The following is a 24,198-nucleotide window of genomic DNA, read 5'->3' on the forward strand; positions in this document are numbered from 1 at the left end:
ATATGTATTTAAAGAATGAACTAAGGCATATTTAACTAGAATTAGTATAAAATGGAAATTTGTAACGACAATGACCGCAGCAGAGTGGCATCACTGCTGTCCAGCAATTTTCAGCGGGGTGGCAGCCCCGCCGATCAGCTGTGCCCAGGAACGCCAACGCGAATGAATCCTTTTTGCGACAACGAGGAAGACTCGCGAAAAAGCCAAGGAGCAGCAGACTAACCAGCACTTGGCCAGCAGAACAGGATGTCGGACGACGACGAGTCGGGTGTCCATCGGCTGGAGGGTACCGCTGGCCAGGAGACGCGCGGCGGCCTGGTCATCCGGAAGCCCAAGGATGCCGGCGCTGGCGGTGGATTCAAGGTGCCGCAGGGATCCATGTTGGGCCTGGACAAGCTGGCGGCCAAGCGACGGGCCGAGAAGGAGCGAGCCGAGCGACTGATCTCCTTCCAGGACAGCGAATTCGATGACACCGGCGGTGGGAGCTCCACGCCGCAGGCCAACGCGTCTGTCGCCTCCAGTGAGTTCGCCTTCAAAAAGCCGGACACCAAGAGCTTCGAAAAGCTGCGAGGCCAGCTGCGCGAGCACAAAGACGATACGCCCTCGCACACCGGCGGCGTTTCCGAGAAGGCACGCGAGCGTCTGCGTGAGCACATCCAGCGGGACAGAAAACGCGGCCCAGTCAGCAGCACAGCGGCAGAGGGCAAGGACAGGGAGCGCGACTGGGATCGTGACCGACGCAGGGAGCGAGACAGAGACCGGGATCGTGACCGCGACAGGCGCCACCACAGAGACAGAGACAGAGAAAGGGAGCGCGATCGGCACCGCAGCTGGGACCGGGAACGTGGTCGTGATCGTGATCGCTCCGTGTCCGAGCGCAGTGTCCACACGCCGCGGGAGCCGGGAACACCAGGCGGCAGCGGCGGCGGCATATCCAATAGCTCGTGGGACGACGAGGACGGCGAGTTTGGCCAGCGCAAGTCGGACTGGGACATGCCAACGCCCAGACGCCATGGCAACAAGTCGGGCGATTGGTCGGTGAGGAGCGGCGGCAGTCGGCGAAATCACGGACGCCAGGATGACAGTGCACGGCCAACGCCAGCACATCGCTACAATCAATGGGCCCACGGTCGCAAGCGGAGCGGCGCGACGCCGTGGGGCGAGGATCCCGAGGCGCTGGATCTGTGGGAGGAGGAGCAGCGTCGCCTGGACCGCGAGTGGTACAACATTGACGAGGGCTACGACGATGAGAACAATCCATTCGCTGGCCCCAACTCCGAGTACTTCCGCAAGCGCGAGGAGCAGCTGGAGCAGAAGAGAACAAAGAGAATCAGCGCACAGCAGCGCCAGAACAACCGGGACAACGAGTTGTGGGAGCGCAACCGCATGCTCACCTCGGGCGTGGTCACATTGATCAGCGTGAACGACGATTTCGATGAGGAGGCGCTGGAGCGAGTGCATCTGCTGGTGCATCATATAATACCGCCGTTCCTCGACGGCCGCATCGTGTTCACCAAGCAGCCGGAGCCGGTGGTGCCCGTCAAGGATCCCACCTCGGATATGGCGCTGCTGGCGCGCAAGGGCAGCGCCCTGGTGCGCAACTATCGGGAGCAAAAGGAGCGGCGCAAGGCGCAGAAGAAGCACTGGGAGCTGAGCGGCACCAAGCTGGGCAACATTATGGGTGTACAGCGGCCGCAGGACGAGGAAGAAATGCGCTTTGACAAGGAGAAGGACAAGGCCGACTATCGCAAGGACCAGAAGTTCGCCGATCACATGCGCGACCAGGATACGGGTGGCAAGAGCGACTTCTCGCGCAAAAAGACCATCGCGGAGCAGCGCCGCTTCCTGCCCGTGTTCGCCTCGCGCCAGGAGCTGCTCAACGTTATTCGCGAGAACTCGGTGATCATCATCGTGGGCGAGACGGGCAGCGGCAAGACCACGCAGCTCACCCAGTATCTCCACGAGGATGGCTACAGCAAGCGCGGCATGATCGGTTGCACGCAGCCGCGTCGAGTGGCCGCCATGTCGGTGGCCAAGCGAGTCTCCGACGAGATGGACACCCAGCTGGGTAGGCAATCTACACTAAACTTAAGTGTTTAGGAAGCGCTCTATCATTCTCCTCCTAAACAGTTGACCATGAAATCCCAATCTTTGCTCAAGCCTAAGCCTAATCCCACCCAACCCTATCTGTTTGCAGGCGAGGATGTGGGCTATGCCATCCGTTTCGAGGACTGCACGTCGGAGCGCACGGTCATCAAGTACATGACGGATGGTATACTGCTCCGCGAGAGTCTGCGGGATCCGGAACTGGACAGCTACTCCGCCATCATCATGGACGAGGCCCACGAGCGATCCCTCTCCACGGACGTGCTCTTCGGATTGCTGCGCGAGGTGAGTGGCTGGCCACCAAGTGCTCCATACTTTCGAATAACTAAATGGATAATATAAATCCAAGAGCATATCCTTTGGTTTTTTAACCACAAAATCGCATATTAACCTCATTTTGCGGCTCAACTTGACATTCGCTTATCTTAACCCTGAGATAACTTTTATCTAACTATTATTCGTATCTTTATCTATTTATCTTTAGTAATGTCAAGTTGAATAGCCCATTGAGTATTATTATCAAGATATTTCAATAGCTGATAGTATATTTACCTTAAATTCGACTGTTTCTTCAAAAAGACAGGAATGCAAAATTGTTTAGTTTTTTTTTTTTTTGTTGTATCCGTTGGTAAACATTTAATAATAATATCAATATAAAGCATTTTACAAACGTTTCATATTCAAATTTCCTCACATTGTCGAAATGTATATACGCACTACCATAAATACTTTATAAATGGCTTAAAAAGACAAAACTTAAACAAAATAATTAATAATGTATATATATGTATATATAGCTTACAAACTAGCGATGATTTTCTTCCGCTCTTCTCTTTTTTTTTTTTATTTTATTTTTTTTTATATATTCTTTTTTTTGTAAATCTTTTCTATTTTGTGTGGGATGCGAACTCCTCTTTGATTTCGATTTTTACGTATTTGAATCCGTGGAGCGTCCATTTCAGTTCCTTGTGTACAAAAATATTTATTTTTGCTTCGAATTTCTGGAGGAGCTTCTGTTTTATGTTTTTGTTTCTGTTTCTGTTTCTAAGTCGTCGTCTTAGTCGCTGTTTAACTTAATTCGTCGGTCGGTCGGTCATTTGGACAGGCTAAATACATAACGAAACATTTCGAATGTTTTTGATTGTTTTACAATGCTAGATTGTTAAATTATTAAGCTGGCTACGCGGAGCTGTCGCTCGATATATATATATATATAAATATATTTGTGTTTTTTTTAATGGGTATTACTTAATTACGCTTAAATAACAAAGAAAACAAAAAAGAGGCTGCCTTGCATAAGATGCTTTGTGCCATTTTCACAATGTATATAAATATATATAATCAATCACATGGAAAACAAAAAGTTAGGACGAAAAAAAAAAACAAACAAATATTTAATAAGTCTTTTCGAATTTCACAGTGTGTGTGTGTGTGTGTGTGTCTCTCTCTCTCGTTCTGTGTCATCATTATACACAATCTTTGTTTAGCAAATACAAAAGTATTTTCTATAAATTGCAAAATTGCAACTCGCCGCGGAGTTGCAACCGCTGGTTCATCATACATATATGCATATATACATATGGTCATAGATTTGTGGGCGGGGGTGTGTTCTTTGTGACTGTGACGCATATTGTGAGGCATGATTCGCGGACTTTGCTCTAAATTGCCATTATCATAATCAATATTACTACAATTAATACTGCCAAAAAAAAGCCCACGCCCTGATTTGAATTTTCCTGGCCAACTCATTTGCATTTAGGGTTTAAGGTCCACCGCCCTTGGTGCTCGTGCTCTTAAGCCATACCATAAATTATCTTATCATCCGAATTTAAATACATTAATACTTGACTTATCGTTCGTTCTACTTGGAGTGGGAATGGCATTTCTGCCGATTATTGAGCACCAGCAGCATGCCCGCATTCATGCCCACGCTGCCCCACTTCACGCACTCCGACATCTGCAATGCAATATAGATTCGATTGTAAGACACGGTGTTCAAACAGAAAATACGTACGTCTCTGGTGGCGATGAGCTGGCTGGCGCTGGCAGGAATCTATGGCTATATACATACATCATACATATAAATGCCGCAAGAATGGGAAGTTTTGGGTTTCTGTTTAGATGCCACAAATGTGGGGCAGTCATGGCCCACTTCTCTGATCTTGCCAATCTCGCATTTCACTCGCCAGATAGTCCAGTACAATTTACCCAGGCATTGAGAGCAACCCGACAGGCAGGCGAACTCAATGTCCTTGGGTCCTTGATGCCGGAAAATCTAACTGCAATTGATTGAGAGATAGAGAAAATCAAGAAAGAGCCTCTTGACGAAAATGGTAAATCAACATTGAATGGACAATTTTTGCAGTCTCACAGAAAAGTATATACAAAGTCTAGAGTCTAGAATCTAGAGGCTAGCATCTAGCATCTAGCAATGCCTTCAGTTCGATAGAATAGATGATCGATCGAGTTGCAAGGGCAAAATTCTCAGGGTTTTCTTTCATTTGGGCGAATTTGTATGAGCAAAGCAAGCGTGAATCGGTTGTTTGGATGATAATGATAATGATGATGGTGCATAGATAGATACATAGGTCGGGGCCCTAGAAAAGTTAATGGTTCTTTTTTTCCGGTTCCCTCAGTTCGTTTTTAGTCCACGTTGCGTACTAGTAATGAATATGTATGATGACTTGGTCGGTATGATGTGTGGTTTTACATGGTTTTACATTGCTTTGGGTTTTTTTCATTCTTTCTTTTTTGCTGCTGCTGCAACTTTTGGGTGGCGGGATAAGCTGGTGGGATGGTGCAGTAGCAGGAGCAGGAGCGGGATAAAGGATGGGTTTCAGTGTCGGCGCTTCAAACGCTCCTATTTCTCATTTCATTTTCTCCTCGGCCATTTGCTTGACTCCTCGGCTCGACTTATCAATTGATCAGGTGCAGCAGCACGTGATTGGCACTCGTCGTTACCTGTCGCTTCCGCAGATCCTGCTGACGACTTCCGTAGCGGCACCAGTACACGAAATGCTTATTGTTGTTCCACAGACTCTGCTTGGCTTTGCGCGCCACCGACACCTAGTCAAAAAACGAAAATAGATTAGACACATAGCCATATAGACACCCTTATATCTGCATATATTCCCAACTATTCCCTACCCATTAGCTCACCTGATTGCGAATGTCCTTCTCGTTGTGCGGCACCTTCTCCTTGTCGGCAAAGTTGTTGATGCGCAGCTCCCATCCGTGACTCCAGATATCCGCCAGCTGCATCTTGATCAACTTGTATGTGCCATTCTCACGTATTTTCACAGAAAATATCTCAATGGTCTCCGGCTTGGGTTTATTGTCTGCAAACGAATCGGAGATCAGGGTTAAATGCAATTAGTTAGACGTGTGCATTGCTATTCCATTAACATCAATTCAGGCAATTTACCAAAACAGGTGCAACCCATTGCAATGCCGGAATGCAAAACAAATCAGTTAATAATAATATTCAATTGCTTTCTGATACACGATCGAAAGATCTTGCACAGAACATTTATAAACTGCGAGTTTAGTGGCTGATAAAAGGTGGACATGGATATAATAGCTCTATATATATATATAATAGATAGATATAATCTTTGTTCATGCCTGGCAGCTCTGGAAGGAACTCCTTTCGTGGGTAACCAGCTGACATAATGGATATGATCACTGGCAACCAGGATGATCATGGGCCTGCCCGCTCGAATTGCTGATTGCACAATTCGTTATAGCATTTGTGAATTAAGTGCCATGCAATAATTAGCACTCCTTTGGATTTTTTACACTCGGCCGCCTCTTCTTCTTCCCGCTCTAATGGTATTTTTCAACTTCAATATAATACAAGGCATATGTGTATATATTGTTGACGTTCGTTTGCTGCCATGTTCAACCAATTTGCAGGCCTTTTAAATTGTTTAGAGCACTTTGTGGGTGGCTGACTGGCTGACTGTGCGAATGAGTTGTTTGCATTGTTGCCCGCTTGTGGCAGCAATTTCGAAAGCGAACTCTATAATTCCCATTATCTTACTAATTACATTCCATTAGGAACGGACATTTGCCTCATTTTTCGAACGTTCCTATGTATTTAAATGCATTTTCAGTGAGCTACCTCAACGAAAATCCAATTAGTGCATAATGAAAACTAAGTGTATATTTTAATATGCAAATTACTGAAGCCAAACAGTGTAGACCGACCATTTACTTTCATGAGCTTCATTGGTTTTGATCCAGAACAGGGGCAAATCGACTTTTTAGTCCATTGAAAGCCTTAGTTCAATTTCGATAACTTTCGATTATTTCGATAGGCTTTATATATCAATTAAGATGTAACGCGAAATCCCAGTCTTCATAGCATAAAAACGTAATTTTCTTTCACTTGTCTTTCTGAAGAGCTGCCTAATATATTCATATGTTTACTGACTTGCTTATCTGTAACACTTTCTAATGCAAGACAATCAATCAAAATTGATACTGCCCGTCAGATTTTATTCTTTATTCAGTTTATTCTTCGTGTCATGGGTTCCATTGTAAATATCGTTGATAAGCACGCATGCGCAAGGCCCGATTTTCATTTCTTTCGCTATTTGGACATATATACTACCTATATGTATATCTATATGTACATAGAGTAATCGGGTAATTTGCCTTTGGACAACCAACGGTGGCTGCCCCCAAGTGGCAGGGAGACCGATTAGCGCCAGAATGTGCAGCGTTTTATTGATTGAGCTGCGCTGAGCCCTTTGGCCGGCCAGAAAAACAGCTTTCATTATCACGAATATTTACATATTCACTACTGTGTACCTGCACTTCCCACATGCATACACACATACGTACATATAAATAACGGTTAAGGTAATGGGTCTGAAGCACGGTCACGCATTATCTTCAAGGTGAATCAGAAGTGGGCCCCTTGGCAACTTGGTTTCGCAAACATTCGGATTCTCAGAGTCCCATTAGTTCGAAATCAATCAAAAATGCTAATCCATCATGCTCTTTTTCTAGCATAATTAATATTTTTTCCGTAATTGAAAAATTAATCATATCCACAATCCTCTATAAGTTTCATTTTTTAATTGTTGCATTTTTTGTAAATGAAAAGAAATATTATAAGAATATTGAAATAAGTTACAATTGAACTGAACAATTGAACTTAAGGAGCAGCACTATTTTTGTGGCCCCTGCTGTGCTGCATATGCAAAGTGTGGTGTATTTATAGACCGGCACACGAGATGCAACAGTCGTGTGGGCGTGGTGAGTATGTGGTGCTCTGCACCCGAAACTCACCACATGGCACCCAACTCTCCCGCTCACGCACGCATACACTCACACACAGTGAAGACCCGGCTGCGCAACCATTATCTTACACATCTTTTCAAGTTTTCTCTTCCTCCTACATAAGTTTTCCCATTCTCATGCCGGATTAACTACTATTCAGTGCAAGCTCGGTTTTACTGTAGCGTACTATTAGTACAGTGAAATGTTTATTATTTACATTTTCCCCTCTACCCTGTCCCATTTCCAGCTCTTTTGTTTCCATCTTCGTTTTAGGGGTTTTTCGGGCTTCAAAGTTTGGAATGTTCTAGCAGCTGTCGGCGCAGCATTGTGAATGACCGCTGTCGACGCTGACTTCGACTGCGCTGCCAGCGTCGCAAATGATAAGCTCTTTCGTGTTCTTGTTCTTATTGTTGTTGTTGTTGGATTCTCTTTGAGATTAGATAAAAGCACGGTACTTTCACGGCTTCAGTGCGTGTGTGTGTGTGTGTGTACGCTGTGGAGAGTGCGCATGTGTGTAATGTTTGTTTATTGAATGACATTCTACAATTTAGACATTCTCGACCAAAAAAAAACCATAGATTACTTTTAATGGCCCTCTGACGTCCGAAGTTTTGTGATTAATCATCAGTCCGAAAAGCTGAGCAGGTAATTCTGCACTTTAATTGCAGTCGTCTGAGGAAGAGTAAGCTACAGTGGAGCCTCGGCCAAAGAGGACCATCGAGCAAAAATGAAAACAAATACAATTTTAAATAGGCTAGCCCGAAAAGAACATGTGTGGTTGGGGATTACCCGAACCAATTTGAATTGGAGTTCTAAAAAAAATGTGAATAAAGCCCCATTAAAGCTTTTGGTGGGGGATCAACATTGTTTTCTTGATACGAGCGCATTAGACATTAATAAGATAAAACACAAAGAGCTATTAAAAGTGCCAGCAACACTTGCTGCATATAAAAGTGCATGTGATCAAGAAGCACGGCTTGTTCGCACGTAATAATGAAGTATTAAGCAAAGTGTTTGGGGATCGCACATTTATTTATTTAGATAACAGATAAGCCCCACGACGCCGTACGATTTCGTCAAAAGACGTAAGAGTTTGTGGCCTACCCCCTTTTCTCTTATCACATCTATAAAACCTTTTAAACTTGCCCTTACCTCAACCCAAAACATTTGCATCGTGTCTTTGGAAATTTACCTAATCACTCACACTCTTCAATTAAAAAGAAAATAGAATTTACATTATCACTTTGCTTTGTGCACTAAAAAAGAAAATTATGATAAAAATGTTCAATATTAAAACCGAGTACCAAATTTAAATATTAATATGAGATATGAGATAAGTAAACATTCAATTGATCTGCGCACTTAAAGTGATAAGGAGCCACATTTGTGTCGTTTTAATTTTACCACTTATCAAAAATATATGAACAAAAGGAAAATAGACTATTAATTTTGTTTATACTCTATATCTATATCCATACTACTTCTAACTATGAAAGCTCATAAAAATAGTATAAATATAGATTTACTCGCATTTCCGTAATGTTTGCACTTGAAAAGTAGCGACATTTCGCCGAGCATAGTACACATTTTCTCACAGTGTATTTCGCGATGCGATGCACTTACCTTTGGCCACCTTGCAGAGCACGATTCCATACCAGGAGGCGACTGGCGTCTCGTTCTCGTCCTGCGTCTCCAGGAAACTGCTCCCGTTGCGCGGGATGACCAGCCGCTGGGATTGGTTTTGGATTTGGCCGTGGCTGTGATTGCGATGCGGCGGCGATGGGTGGTTGGTCAGTGGGCAGTCGAGCTCCTCCAGGGCGTCCACGTCGAGGTCGTTGTCACCGGTGTCGGCTGCTGCGGCCGCTGCTGCTGCGTTGGCTGCGGCCGCCTCGGCTGCGGCGCTGCTGCGGATCTCGACCACGAAGCCGCACTCGACGACGGCGCAAAAGATGCGCTGCTCCTCGGGCTTGAACCACTTGGATTCGCGCAGCTTTTGCACCGCCACACTGCTGCCGAATGTGGCGCCCACGTTGCCGCCAGCAATCCCATTCTTTTGCCCGCTGGGCGGCAGTAGGCGGTGGGCGGTGCCGGCTGTGGGATTCTGATGCTGCTGCAGTGGCGGTGGCCAATTGGAGGTGGGCGAGCTGGGCGCCGATTGGGAGTAGCCGCCGTTGCCGCCGGCAGGTGGCGCCACCGGCTGGTTGTTGTGACCCTGCAGTGGCCACCATTTCAGCGAGCTGACGAAGCTGTTCGAACGGTTCATTGTGGGCGTTGTTGGGCCTGGGGCGCCCAACTTTCACTCGAAAAAAAATTAATGAAATTCGAAATGCACTTTTCCGCGCGTTTTCCGGAATAACTTTTCTGTCGCTGCTTGCGTTGGATTTTATTTAAATTTGTTGTGTTATGTTTTGTGCTTCTTTCAATTTGCTCTGTTTTTTTTTTCGCTTCGATTCGCTGCTGCTGCTTCTTTCGGTTTCTTATGTTATCTGTTTCAGTTTCTTTTTGAGTTTGCCACACTGCACACGAAGTTCGAGTTGTTTCGGTTTGGGTTTTTGGTTTCTGTTTCTGGCTTTTCGTGTTTTTCGCTGCTGCTCTTCAGGTATTCCGCCTTATCCGCTCGTCGGTTTGCTTTTTACAAATACAAATGTTTTCGGGCACGTCGCTTTATATGGCTCTGCTTGAGCTCTGCCCAAGCTCTGCCGCCTTTGCTCTCATCTGCGCTCTTCGCTCTGCTCACGCACTGTTAACCGAACGTTAACAGTGCAAGAGAGCGCCAGCTCTCCATGTTGCATTTGTTTACAGTACATTGGCCGAAATGCAGCAACATATGCAATGAATTCACGATTTCAATGTGCAAACTTTGTTATCCCCAAAAATCAAAATTCAAAGAACAAATAATGTACGTTTTAAAAAGATACATTTAATACATTTTAGTACAAGCACATGTACATGGATTCCAACCAGTTTGCCGCTCGAGCGCAAAAAACTAGCAATATGCTAATTTATTAATCATAAAGTATATCAAATCTCAACTATCCACACACAATGTGCATAACTATTCTGTGCATATGACTGTGCATTTCCATTACTTTTTAGTGTGCAAATCAATAACAAAATAGGTTTTTTAAGAACCTGTTGTTTGCTTTATAATATTTACCTGGATCACTGATATTCAATTACAACTTGGAATTACATCTTTAAGTCACTGTTCATATAACAGTCCATAGGCAACGGTATAAGTCATGAAATTCATGTTGCAAAAAAACCAAGAGTAGATCAAATGGCATGGCTGCTCAAATGTCTTCCACTAATCGGATAAAGATTTAATCGTGATTTTTGAACCAAACTATAAATTGCAGTTTAGGAAAATGCAAACCGCAACTACTAAGATAGTTATTGAATTCCAACACCCAAGGGACTGGGTCTAAAGATAAATTAACGGAGAGCGATATTATTTATAACCGAAGCCGGTTTATTTCAGAGAGGAATCTCTGTCTCGTTGGGACTCTCCGTCTCTCTCTCTCTCTCTCTCTCTCTCTCTCTCCGCCTTTGAAACTGTGAACTGTGGTGAGTATGGCATTCCGCTATGCTGTTTCGCCATTCTCTTCCCCCGCACACGGCGCGCCATCTAAATAATTATCTATTTTGCGGCTATAAGTCCAATATTTCGATCCTTGTGGGGCTCGTGCGGCGACATCCTTCGACTGGAACCGACTGGATTATGGCCCCCCAATTATGAGCATTATTTGTTGGGCTTTCGTCAACGTCGCAGTTACTCGTCACGAAGCCCAATTCTAGCCAATACGTCACTGACCAGGTGAATTGATTGATGCGAATGGAGGTTTATTGCTTAATGGTTTGTTTTCGATTCAGTTCGATCCCAAATGAAACATGTGATCGGGCACGGGCAACACTCGATAGTGGGTGCCAAATGACAACGAGACAGTCCCCTCATCTCGTTCTTAATACTTGTTATAATTAAATAAGTCGATTTAGCCCCACTCTATCCATGAAACTTCTCCTATCGGTTGGTAAATAACAATAGGAACAATTTTTCCCAGGCTTAAAATGAAAATCTCAAAATAATCACTTAATTTATATATTATAATTATCTTAATAAATGATTGCCTTACGGAAATCGCAGAGGTAGCTGAAAAAAATTGCAAGTTTCGGTGGAGCACCTAAAAATAAAATAGCTCGCTTCGAAAATGGGAGCACGGATGATATTTGTATTTATAGCAGCGCTAGAATATTTCGCTTGTGCAAATATTTGATAGTGACGCGCTGCTGGCTGGGCCGTATTAAATTGCCTCAAACAATGCCCAATTTAAAATTTATAATTGGAATTACATTCGGTAGGAATTAGTATAACAATTAGGCTGCTTTCGATGGGAAAAGCACCCTTAAAATGCAATTGGAGAAATGCATTTGTATAATTACCATGAAAGTGCCAACATATCACGCACATAAGCTAACGAGCTTTTGCCCCTTCATCCCCCCCTTCCATTCGTCGTCTATTTGCACTTTCGAACAATGCAGGGCATCGCCACAGCCTAATCATATCATCAGATGGCCAAAGACCTTGTGTTCATACCAACTAACTTGGCCTTAAGTAGTTCAACTACTGCACAAAAGGAAAAATGTCTCATTTTCAAACTGATTATTTATAGAGTAAGGAGGTATATACATCGTATCGTATTCGGTAAACCATATTGGTTCTGGAATATTCAACTTCTTTTTGTTCCACACAGGGTTGCATTTCATGAGCCGCGCCTTAAGCTAGAAAACTAGTCGTTAGTTTGGCAGTTATTACTGTTTCAGATTGCAGACGTTTCTCGCTGTGTACTACAACCATTTTCAATACCACAAAACGCTGCATCCAATGGATCGATAGAGGGCGGGGAAAATTTTGGCGGGGGGAGGGAAAACCGGGGTTAGACACGACGAGTTGGAAACTTTTCGTAGTGACGTAGTCCTCAAGTTTGATTTCTCGAGAGTGCGTGTGTGTTTTATTGTTTGTTTTCTCTCGAGTGTGCGTGTGTGCGTTGTCACGTACATCGGAATCGGTTCCATTCGACTTTGGGTGCTCGACGAGGGGGACTGAAGGGGGGGGCGGTCTAATTTGACCCATTGCCGCTGCTGCCAAAAGCTTTAAACTGGGCCAAAACCGCCAGCTGAGGCAACAGAATGGGAAAATGCTGCGGGTCAGCACTTTTTCGTACATATCTTTTGGGGCAACCAGTTGGCTTGGCCATCTCATTTGTGAGTGGCACGGTAAATATGGCAAGTAGATGGTAATTATATTGAAGGCATTACAGCTTGAGCATTGTAATCGAATTATAAGAATGTTTAGGTCTCAAGTACAACTATTTTCTGTCCAAGGATATCTGCCCTTATTATTCATTCCAAACAAACTATCAAAGATTTGGTGATAATGGGTCAGATTGTGCCCGCCAAAAATAGGAAAGAAAACATTTCTATGTTTAGCACAGCTATCTTTAAATTGTTTGCCAAAGAACTTATCATTAGTTGTTGTTTACTCGCGATGGCAGATCATTAAAGTGCAAGTTATGGCTTAGTTGCTTTGAAATACACATTTACATTAAAATAATCAAAATACAAATGTGGTAAAAAAAACGGGGGTAAAATGGGTATGAATTCTAACCTTTCATTTCAAATCTATAACCTATTTTGAAGCGGTTTCTTTGGTCTAAGAGCATTGTGAGTTCGGCTTTGGCACAAGTTTAGCTATTTTTCGTGTCTCGTTTTCGTTTCCAGTTTTTATCTACTCTTTTCTTTTTAGGCGGTGTCTCGTTGCCGTCAGCTAAAAATAGAATTTGCAACTCGCTGCTTTTGTTGTTGCCCGTCCGCCGCTGTTGTTGTTGTTGTTGATTTTTCTCCATATCTATTTTTAGTTATAACCTTGGCAGTCGGCGGAAAACGTCGTGGAGAATAGCCAAGTGGAGAGTAAAGGAGATTGGCTTGCGGAGGGGAAGGGGGCTCCACATTGTTATTGTCTATTGACGGAACGTTTTGAGCGTCTAATTAGCGAGCCGGTCCAGAGAAACCCCCCTTGCCCCACTAACGCAGCATAAATATAGTCGCGGTCGCAATAATAGGACTAGGTGGTAAAAAATAAAATTCATAAGAGCTAAAAACATTTTATTTATCAAGCGTACAGCTTAGTTCCAAATAATCTCGCTGGGTGCTACCTTTTTGACCGCTGCTGTACTCCCCCCCGTTCAACCACCTGCAGTTTTTCTAATTGCAGTTTTTGCAATTTGCTTTTATTTATGAACATGCATATGTACCTGCAGACCTGTTCTCCCATTTTTGTTGCGCAATCAAATTAAAAGCGCATTTGCGTGTAGGTCAGTGCCTCACAAAAGATGCTATTTCTCAAAAAACAAAAAAATAATAAATAAATAAGTTTAAGTGCATATTTTAGTATCGTACACAAAGTTTGTTTTTATTCCTTGCTAAACTTGAAAAGTTATTAAAGCACAGCCACGTATTATTTATTAAACTGAATCTTTAGGTTTATATACCACTTTCAAGTGAGATTTGATAAGATTGCGCTTATATCACGAAAATTAGGCATTTTTCCTTTCCGCGCCACGAAAAATCGCTACATATTTACATACATTTAAAGGGTATTAAAGGGACGTCACGTTTTCCCTGTGTCATGTGCATATTTTCCCCGTCGCCTCGAACTTATTTTAAGAATTTTGTGTGCTCTGGTTTTGAGATTTCGAGTACTTATTTCGAGTATTATGTACTTGTTCAGAGTACGTTTTGATAAGATAAGACCCACACATCGCAAGACTGAATCAGTGTTTTGCGTGGAATTTCCGAAGAAAGAGCAAAGAAGTGTATATACATATATATTTTGGATAGAGCATTCTTGTGTCTGCTTTCAGATATTTTTCATTTTTGGCATGTGGTCGCAAAACGAGAGAACAAGAAATAGCCACCTGAGCTGCCCGAACCACCTGTGTTTGTTTACCTTTTGTGGGTGCAAATGCACGGCTCGTTCGATTCGGGTTGCATAAGTAATTAAATAAAAAAATGGAAATGAATGAAATTCGAATAAATAATACTGTCATCTGGGCTTAGTTGAGGCTTTGAAGGGGCCCGGTGACAAATGAAAACCGCGTACGTGCGCCAATCTATCCATCTAAATAGGAATCCGCTCGCTTATTCAGCCAAACTGGCATACTATCTACCATTCACCTATCTAAATACACACATATGTACATATGTACATATGTATGTATCTATTTATTCATTTCATTTATTTGCATGTGGAGTATCTGTGGCAACGAAACCCGTTTCGTTTGGGGACTTAAAGGCTTCGTTTTGCGCATTTTACCGGCAAATGCCTTCGCAATCTGGTAATATCCAGACTTTGAGCTTCAGTCAGCCCTCAGACATCCGTTTGGCTCTTTTATATTCCATATTGCACTATTTGCTACCCTCTTTTAGTGCTTACACGGACTAAAAATCGCACCGATATGAACTTCTGTATAACAGTACAAAATATGTATAACATTCAAAACTTGCAATATAATTGAAAATAACGATTGGGTAAATGTGCATCTATCAAAAAGAAGTTATTGGAATGTTATTAGGATATATTCGTGATCTATGGTAGAAGTACTAAGAACTTTAAACATAGATTATTATTATGGTATGTGGTGTATACCTTAAAAAGTTTACTGCATTTTCTAGATATTTCTGTTCGCATCGAAAAGAATTTTCATTTGTACAGTGTAGCTTTGTGGTGGGTGGAGCCTTTTCCGATTGGTGGGCGACCATCTAAAGTTCAAGCTTACGACCCTCTAATAGATCTAGATGGAAGTGGGAAACGACCAGGAGTGGGAAAAGTAACCAGGAGATGACAAAAGAGCCGCCGGAGGACGAGGATGAAGGTACGGGGGAACACATTCAATTGAGTGTTGTTCGGTGTCCAGTTGTTCTGCTTGTTTGTCGACACGAACAACGAACAACAGGGGCATTCACAATGCTTTAAAGCTTATTTTGTTTATAAATGTTGCAAAATTTCGATTAAAAATTAAAAAAAAATTAAATTAAATCCAATTAAAATTGGATATCGCGGTAAAAGAAGTCCTTTTCATACATATGTGGCTTAGGAATATACATATGTATACAGATATGTATGTACATATGTTTAAAAACTCTTTTTTCCCGTTTTTTATAAGCGATATTAATTGTTGTAAATGGGTAGTATGAAATCAATCAACATTTGTATCTCATTCTAATACCCTAGGGTATATAAAGTATAAATGTATTTTGAGTTATAACCGAGAGAAAAAATTATAAATAACATTATAACTATGGCAACGTACATAATTAATCAGTTCTTCGGATTTTGGAGCTTCAAAGTTAAAACCCCCGCCACCCTCCCCACCTAATTCACCTAATCATAATTTGTCAGCATTTTTTTTTTTTCTTTTTTGATGGCTATTTTCAGACATTTTATAGTCATGCAAACGAGACACGAGGCACCAAAACAAAACGAAATAATACACAATACGATACAGACAGATAAATGAAAATATGCTAAAAAGTTGTCTGCCAATGAGCTTTTTTTTTTTTGTGTTCGGTTATTTTAACAGTCGCCGGTTAAACTGATCAGCTTCCTGCTCAAAATCCAGGAGGGGGTGGGGTGTATTATGGGTTTTTTTTCATATGGCGGAAGGACCTGCCAAACAGCTGTTCAAGTCTCAATGCAATGATAAAAAAAAAACAGCGACTACACTGACAAAAATGTAAGCGCATAAACTATAAATTTATATAACTAAGTTCGAGTTATTTTTTATTCAAGTTATTTAAAAGCTTAACTTTCATTCAATTTGGATTTGTCTTAAATCGAGAAAATGTAGGGTATTTGCTTAAGTTTAGCAGTCAAGTTCAATTTTGCGCAGTGTAGAACTTGAGTTGGTTTCGCCGGTTGGCTTTTGCTCTTCTCTCGAAGACTCGCTCTCGCTGGTTATCTCTCTCTCGCTCTCTTTTCTCTCCCACTGGTCACAGTGTATTCACCTTCGCCATCTGGACATTGAAGAAAAGTTTGTTTATTTCCCTTTTTACATTTTTGCTGTATTCTTCAGTTTCGCCCACAACAACTTGTTTGTGGGACTTGGTGCCAAAAACAAAGAATGCAAATTCAGTTCGTGACTGTTTTGATATTTTTGCATTGAAATGTTTTGACTGGGCGACTCGGATGGATCGTCTGTCTGGCAGCTATTGAGCATTTGACTTTATTCGTTCGCGTTTTTTTTTTATTGGCGGATTTTTGCTTGTTTTGTTTACATCGTGCGCTTCGCTTCGGCTTATTTGTTTTGCTCGTAGTTTTTTGCCAAAATGCCATAAATTGCTCTCTACTACGCCGCACACACACGCTCGCAAATTGACAAACGTGCAAATTGTTGTTGTCGCCACACCTCCAAAAGCCAGAAGCAACAACACAAACATCTTGAAAACTCACCACACTGCAAAATTCGGTTCTCTCTCTCTCGCTGGTTGCGCTCTCTTCCTTCTTTCACTCCCACTTTTCCCAGTTACTTTTTTTATACGTTGCTCAAAATCTGTCATTTTTCATTGCACTTCAGCCGTTTCTAATTCGGAATTTTGCAACTCGAACCAATTTATATTCATTGTAGGTCTTCAAGGTGAAAAAAAACATGAAAGTTGCAAATATTGGTTTATAATTATCATTTCCGCCCTTAAATGTGTACGTTTTTCCCAATTTCATGATATTATATGTCTTTTTATGAAATGATATTAAACAATTGTATGCACATACATGCATATACATACATACTTACATATGTGTGGACTTTGTACATCCATTCATGTTTTTGAAGTCTCTCCGGGATCAGTGGAACCGAGGTTCATCAGACTCGCATAACTCACGCGCCACCCACCACCCACCAACTCCCACCGCCCACCGCCCATCCACCTATCCCCCCAACCGTCCAATGTTCAAATTCGCATCCAGCAACCTCGAGCAAAACGCTTTTGCCTCAATGCAAACGCTCGGTAAATTGCATCTGCGGCATTTTTAATTACCAACATACAAACGGTCGTACATTTGCAATTTATATGGTATTTCTCTCGCTTTTTTTTGTTTGTCTATATTGCCACGCATAGAGATATACATACATATATACACACGATTTCGTTTGGCGCCAGGAAAACGTTAGCCCGAATCTCGACAAGGTTGATGAGTCTGTTTTTGGGGGCTAGTGTCTGATGCTCATCGCCCATCCATGGAGGTTAAATAATAATCAATAGTCTTCATAATCAACTAGAATCTTAGCACATAAGAGTGCGTAAGGAACAGGACCGAGCCTTGTACAGTGGACCCCCAATAAATGGCACACATAATGCGCTTCTATGAAATGCACTTGCCTTAAGATACAAACATATCTAAACTGATAGACCTTCTTGGCTCAAATATGAATACTTTTCATTGCAAATTTTTAAGATACATTGCAAATTTGTAAGATTCATTGAAAAGTTTTTACATCGCATTTACAGCTAACTTTCTTTAGTAAATGCATGCAATTTCCGTTAAATTTAGATATGTTTTGTTTATGCTCACATGCTTGTTTACGATCGGTTGTTTTTGTTAATGCAAATGGATTGTTGTCATCAGTGCAACTTTTTTGGCAAAGTGCCTATGAAAAATAAAATTATTTCATTTAAATTCGTGGCATTTTTGATTGGCAAAAGTGCATGCAATTTCCTCCCGAATAACTCACACATGTGAGTATGTATATAATGTACATATACATACATATGTACATATGTTTCCAATCCCCATATTGATGCGTTCCTTCCGTTGCTTTTGTTTTCATTTTGATTAAATGACAATCGGGAATATTTAAGGGCATTATCTGCTCGAATTATAATGCATTTCCTGTTTCTATAATAAGATCATGTGCATACATATGTACATGTACATACACATATGTACATACTATACATATGTATGCCCAAGCATAGATATGAAATTGCAAATTGGAATGCTTTGCACCTTCCCCATAATCAAACAAAGGCAGTGCACTCGATTAATTTAATGGAAAGCTAAGAAATCGAACTTAAGTGCCTCTTATCGGGATCTAAAATTGTCCAACCCACACCAATGCGTAACGAAATAATAATTATACATAGGTGGCGCTCTAGCTGATATTATTTTACGACTTCGATCGAATTAGTACCAGTATCAGCAAAATAGCAAAGAACTCGTGCAGATATAGAATAAAGCTCGTGATCTTAGTCAGTTAGATTAGTCACACGGCTGATGCGATTCGAAACTGATGAAATAGGGCTTTGCGAATAGGGCAAACCGATCCGTAAATCCGTCATCTACCATAAAACTCGAAAGAAACGGAAAGTTTTAGCGGTCTACGTGCATTTGTATTATACATACATATATCATTTGCACTCCTATCAGCTGGCCTAAATCGCATATTCATGCCAAAGAACTTTTGTGCAATCTTTAGTCACTGGAATAGTTTACTTCTGCAGTGTTTTATACATTTTAACCTGATTAGCGGGTGGGTTCGTAAAACACATGACCACAGAGACGTTAGTTTAATCAGCGACCTTGAGATTGTGATTGGGAAGTGAGATAAAAGACTAAGACAGCGTCGTGCCGTCCGGAAATTAGGACTTTTAGATAGTGAAACGTGCAAAAATAGAACTGCAGTTAAATGGCATCGTAAACTCTTTAATTGCCTTGTACTTGAATAGTATGGTCTCGAGATTGCAACCTTTTATAAGGAGTACAGGTGTTTTATTCATTTTAATGCTGTTTCTGATAAATTTAAAGTTTAGCTTACTAAATCAGCAAATGTAATGATAATTGTTTCCATTTGACTTCATTTTTCTCAAAGCAATTTCAACTTAGCGAGCATCCACTGTACTCTGAGAATTTACGACTCCTTCAATGTGGTATTGCGTTTTCGCTTATTTTATAGTGATTTATATCCATGCAATATCTATTGAGGAATTTCGCTTATATTGCCAAATCAGCGATAAGCGCCCATGCATATGTATATGCACCGACTATCGTAATTACCGTTAACGCCCACCTGACGTCATCGGCGGAGATAGCGGCACCGTTAAGTTCGCTCCGCATCTCTCCTCCCTAGATAACTGTCCATGCATGTATGTATGTATGTCTGCCATTTCAGCCAGCATCATAAATATGTATGTTTGTACATATAGCGCCCACATGCGTACCACTTTCGTTGTGCGTTCCACATGCAAGCAGATAAGCTGCATAATAAACCGCATTACGAGTGGATTGCAAATTGTGGACCTGTGGGTGGTGGTTGGGTGGTTTAGTGGTTCGCTGGTTCGCTGGAGAATTGGGGTTGTTCGTATTGTATGCGAAAGTTCTTCTAATGCGCAGTTTGCTTGGCGTCGGCTTGGAATTGGATTTTGGATTCGATTGTAATCGGCGATGGAACATGAATGAGGTCATCGCGTGGTTGAGATTCTGTGGACATTGTTTGGATTCTACTTCTTCGGAATTTGACATCGCTGCAATAAACTGGCATTCCGCTCGATATATTTCATAAAATCCTCATAGCTCTGAATCAAAACTTTTTATCTTCGATTCGTTGGGTTTCTCGAAAATGCCTACGTGTGTGTTGGCACGTCTGACTCAAACTCACCTCTTGAAACCCCCCCGCCGCGCTTAAGCCCATCAAGCGTATCAACCCTCCACCAACGAACAAGAAAGTTCACCACGAGCCGAGTAAAATCCGAAAGACCCGAACGGTCATCTCGCTGGCTCGCTCTGGCACTCGCGTATCCTTTTGGTGTGGTGAGTACGCTCAGTTGCACTATATCCACCTCCAGCCAGGACGTATCCAAGCGAAATTGCGAGAACAACTCGCAGAATCTCTAGAATTGAACTTGTTACTTCAGGGGGATATTGTTTTTATACTTTACTTTTTTTATTAAAAAAAAAATATATAATTTTTTGTGCATCACATTTATCATTAAATAGAATAAATAATTTATGAGGAAAATTAAACTGGAAGTATATAGATTTGTGTACTGTAATATATGTATACCTGATACCTTAAATAGCTATCGTTTTCTATAAATAATCTTATTTTATTTACTTAATTGTTGCTCAGTCTTATTCCAATGCATGCAATTTTGTTAGAGGGTATATCTAAGTCGAATAGATTCAGTTTTATAGGGCGCCTTGTCAGAGAGGCGCCTTGACCCACTGCAGGGTCAACGACTGCAGCGCAAAGCTGGATGGGATGTGGGTCACATTTGTAGCCGCTAGTCGCGTTATGTTATGTGACCCCCCCACTGCTCCAGCACAGAAATCCCATGGTCAGTTGGTTATATGTTTGCCTTAAAATGGAAATGACATACGGAAATAGTGCCATGTACTAAATATCTGTAATGCTATCCTTTCAGATTGTGGCCCGGCGACATGACCTGAAGCTGATCGTGACCTCCGCCACGATGGACTCGAGCAAATTTGCCACCTTCTTCGGCAACGTGCCCACGTTCACCATTCCGGGACGCACCTTTCCCGTGGACGTGATGTTCAGCAAGAACACCTGCGAGGACTACGTGGAATCGGCGGTGAAGCAGGCGCTGCAGGTTCACCTCACGCCCAACGAGGGCGACATGCTAATCTTCATGCCCGGCCAGGAGGACATCGAGGTGACGTGCGAGGTGCTCGAGGAGCGGCTGGCGGAGATCGAAAATGCGCCGGCACTAAGCATACTGCCCATCTATTCGCAACTGCCGTCCGATTTGCAGGCAAAGATCTTTCAGAAATCCAGCGACGGGTTGCGCAAGTGTGTGGTGGCCACGAACATAGCGGAAACATCGCTCACCGTCGACGGCATCATCTACGTCATCGATTCCGGCTACTGCAAACTGAAGGTTTACAATCCGCGCATCGGCATGGACGCCCTGCAGATCTATCCCATATCGCAGGCCAATGCCAATCAGCGCAGCGGTCGTGCCGGACGCACAGGACCCGGCCAGGCGTACCGCCTGTACACACAGCGCCAGTACAAGGACGAGCTGTTGGCCCTCACCGTGCCCGAGATTCAGCGCACCAATCTGGCCAATACGGTGCTGCTGCTCAAGTCGCTGGGCGTCGTCGATCTGCTGCAATTCCACTTCATGGATCCACCGCCCCAGGATAACATTCTGAACTCGCTGTACCAGTTGTGGATCCTGGGAGCACTGGACCACACGGGTGCGCTGACCACACTGGGTCGCCAGATGGCCGAGTTCCCGCTGGATCCGCCCCAGTGCCAGATGCTCATCGTTGCCTGTCGCATGGGCTGCAGTGCCGAGGTGCTGATCATAGTGTCCATGCTGTCCGTGCCCTCGATCTTCTACCGACCAAAGGGCCGCGAGGATGAGGCGGATGGTGTGCGCGAAAAGTTCCAAAGGCCCGAGTCTGATCACCTGACCTACCTCAACGTTTATCAGCAGTGGCGCCAGAACAAGTAAGTCCTACAATTGCAGCAAATCGCCGCCAGAAATGACCAACTCGTTGCTTTCGCCCACAGTTACAGTTCGACCTGGTGCAACGAACACTTTATCCACATCAAGGCGATGCGGAAGGTGCGCGAGGTGCGGCAGCAACTTAAGGACATCATGACGCAGCAGAACCTGAGCGTAATAAGCTGCGGCATCGACTGGGACGTTGTGAGGAAGTGCATCTGCTCGGCGTACTTCTACCAGGCGGCCAGGCTCAAGGGTATCGGAGAGTATGTCAATCTGCGAACGGGCATGCCCTGCCACCTGCATCCCACGTCCGCGCTGTATGGCTTGGGCACCACGCCCGACTATGTCGTCTACCACGAGCTGATAATGACCGCCAAGGAGTATATGCAGTGCGCCACCGCTGTCGATGGCTACTGGCTGGCGGAGTTGGGTCCCATGTTCTTCTCGGTCAAGGAGTCCGGTCGCAGCGGGCGTGAGAAGAAGAAACAGGCGGCCGAGCACCTCAAGGAGATGGAGGAGCAGATGCTGAAGGCGCAGCACGAGATGGAGGAGCGCAAGCAGCAGGCCGCCGAGCGGGAGGAACAGCTGGCCACCAAGCAGGAGATCGCCACACCGGGCAATGCCACGCCCCGACGCACGCCGGCCAGGATTGGCCTTTGAGCACATGCAGATGCAGATACGGATGCAGATATCCGTGTGAAGCGTGTGTTCAGTGTATTAATTTAAGTTGAACAAGTTTTTTGCTACATCCTAATAAAGAATCATTGTGAACTGGATACAAAGGAAGGCCACAAAGCCTCTTAGTTGATAATGCGTGGCGGCGTTCTCCACAAAAACGCACTTGTTGTCCTCCAGTCGATGGGTCTCACTACAGGAGCACTCGCCCCAATTGCACACCATGGGATGGCCAATGGATGCTGTGGCATTCGCCTGCTCCATGGGCTGCATCCGACACTCGCTATCGTTCCGACAGAGTGCTCCGAACGGCACGATGGGTGCGCAAGTGATCCGCTCCACATTGTTCACCGCATCGTGGTCGTCGTTCTCGTCCTTGGCCACCTGGTTGGCTACCCTTTTGGGGTAGTGGGTCGAACGGCAGACGCAGAGGTGATCCAGGCACCTGCCATCGGCTCCCAGGTTCATCTTGCACGGCGAACTGTGCTCGCACGCGTCGCCGTAGGCGGAGCCCTTGATGCACTTGGTCATGTTGTGGTTGTGCACAAAGTTCTTGGAGCATCCGCACCGCTTCGTCTTTGTCAGGCAAATCGAGGCTCCACAGCTGCCGCAATCCTTGTCCTCTAGACAGCTTGATTCTAAGGGAAATACAGGGATGCAATTTTATGTAAATTATTAGGTTTCCCATGCCATTTCTGCCAGTGTACTCACGCAAAACAGCCGAACAACGTCCCTCGTGGAATTCGAAGTGGTTGAGGCAGAGGCACTGGTTGCCAATGCAGGAGCTAAACCGATCCGCCAGCTGGCACTGCTGCTGGAACTCACAGCTTCCGCCCACCTGGACCACCTCCGGCAGGCAGCGCCTCCGGTCGACACTGGACACATGGCCCTCGGAGCAGAGGCACTGCTGCCATCGCGTGTGGCATATGGCATTCGGCATGGGACATGGACAGGAACCACCAATGATGTTGGTCAGCTTGAGCCGCTCCTCCAGCGGCGTACATGGCACCCGTTCCCCGGAGCCACGTGCTGTGCAGATGCAGGCCATGTCCACGCAGCGACCGCGCTCGAACTGGGCGCACTGTGCGTCCGAGCTGCAGGACAACTCCAGCAGACCGTCCGCCCGACATGTAGCTACAAATCCGGCCAGCAGCAGTAGGATCCACCTGTGTATCGCCTGCATGTTTCTCAGTTCACTTGGGTTGCTCCACTTCGTTCCAATGGAGAAAACCAGTACCGTTACTTGCGGACAGCCAAAAAGCTCAATTTAAAACGGTCCATTAGTTAGTGCTGCTAACTTATCCTTTTTTCAGATAACAGATCACAGGTATAGAAAAAACCTCAGTCAAAATGTAACTTTAATTACTTAATGGTTAACATTAAAATTAAATGTTGTGTTCGTTACTATTAAATAATGTTTAATATCTTTGACCAGCACCTAAAAAGAAATTACCATCAGGTATAAGCATTGGTTTTAATGCTCAATAGGAAGAGATTTTTTGGTCTAAGGTAAATTCAAGTGATGAGTTATTTAATTATTCCAAATTACCAATTAACTTATAAGCATTTTAAATTCCGATAGTTTTAAAGTTCGTC

The 24,198-nt window shown here is 43.7% G+C and overlaps 3 protein-coding genes and 1 long non-coding RNA gene across 6 annotated transcripts; 1 reads left to right on the forward strand and 3 right to left on the reverse strand.

Annotated features, from left to right (window-relative positions):
• Nucleotides 1-95: 95 nt before the first annotated feature.
• LOC6725929 (pre-mRNA-splicing factor ATP-dependent RNA helicase PRP16) lies at nucleotides 96-22,703 on the forward strand. The gene is made up of 4 exons (XM_039297991.2): nucleotides 96-2,068; nucleotides 2,198-2,391; nucleotides 20,872-21,926; nucleotides 21,990-22,703. Exons 1-4 carry the CDS (start codon nucleotides 247-249, stop codon nucleotides 22,585-22,587), a joined length of 3,669 nt encoding a protein of 1,222 aa, XP_039153925.1. The 5' UTR covers nucleotides 96-246; the 3' UTR covers nucleotides 22,588-22,703.
• LOC6740126 lies at nucleotides 3,007-10,056 on the reverse strand. 3 transcript variants are annotated; one of them, XM_016180815.3, is made up of 4 exons: nucleotides 9,019-10,056; nucleotides 5,266-5,444; nucleotides 5,068-5,172; nucleotides 3,007-4,063 (listed from the first exon to the last, which is right to left on the reverse strand). In XM_016180815.3, exons 1-4 carry the CDS (start codon nucleotides 9,656-9,658, stop codon nucleotides 3,968-3,970), a joined length of 1,020 nt encoding a protein of 339 aa, XP_016039284.1. In that variant the 5' UTR covers nucleotides 9,659-10,056; the 3' UTR covers nucleotides 3,007-3,967. The 3 variants fall into 3 exon arrangements, 2 of the variants coding, with proteins under 2 accessions (XP_016039284.1, XP_016039283.1); XM_016180814.3 differs by having other exon boundaries at nucleotides 3,007-4,385; XR_006542127.1 differs by having other exon boundaries at nucleotides 4,121-5,172.
• LOC123327385 lies at nucleotides 16,222-17,355 on the reverse strand. Its single transcript, XR_006542128.1, has 3 exons — nucleotides 17,244-17,355; nucleotides 16,904-17,080; nucleotides 16,222-16,467 (listed from the first exon to the last, which is right to left on the reverse strand). It is a non-coding gene; the product is annotated as an uncharacterized LOC123327385 (long non-coding RNA).
• On the reverse strand, nucleotides 22,619-23,865 carry LOC6725930. The gene is made up of 2 exons (XM_002106878.4): nucleotides 23,314-23,865; nucleotides 22,619-23,240 (listed from the first exon to the last, which is right to left on the reverse strand). Exons 1-2 carry the CDS (start codon nucleotides 23,783-23,785, stop codon nucleotides 22,678-22,680), a joined length of 1,035 nt encoding a protein of 344 aa, XP_002106914.1. The 5' UTR covers nucleotides 23,786-23,865; the 3' UTR covers nucleotides 22,619-22,677.
• Between the last annotated feature and the right edge of the window lie 333 nt (nucleotides 23,866-24,198).

The sequence above is a fragment of the Drosophila simulans genome, chromosome X (genome assembly GCF_016746395.2).
Source record: "Drosophila simulans strain w501 chromosome X, Prin_Dsim_3.1, whole genome shotgun sequence".
NCBI lineage: Eukaryota > Metazoa > Arthropoda > Insecta > Diptera > Drosophilidae > Drosophila > Drosophila simulans.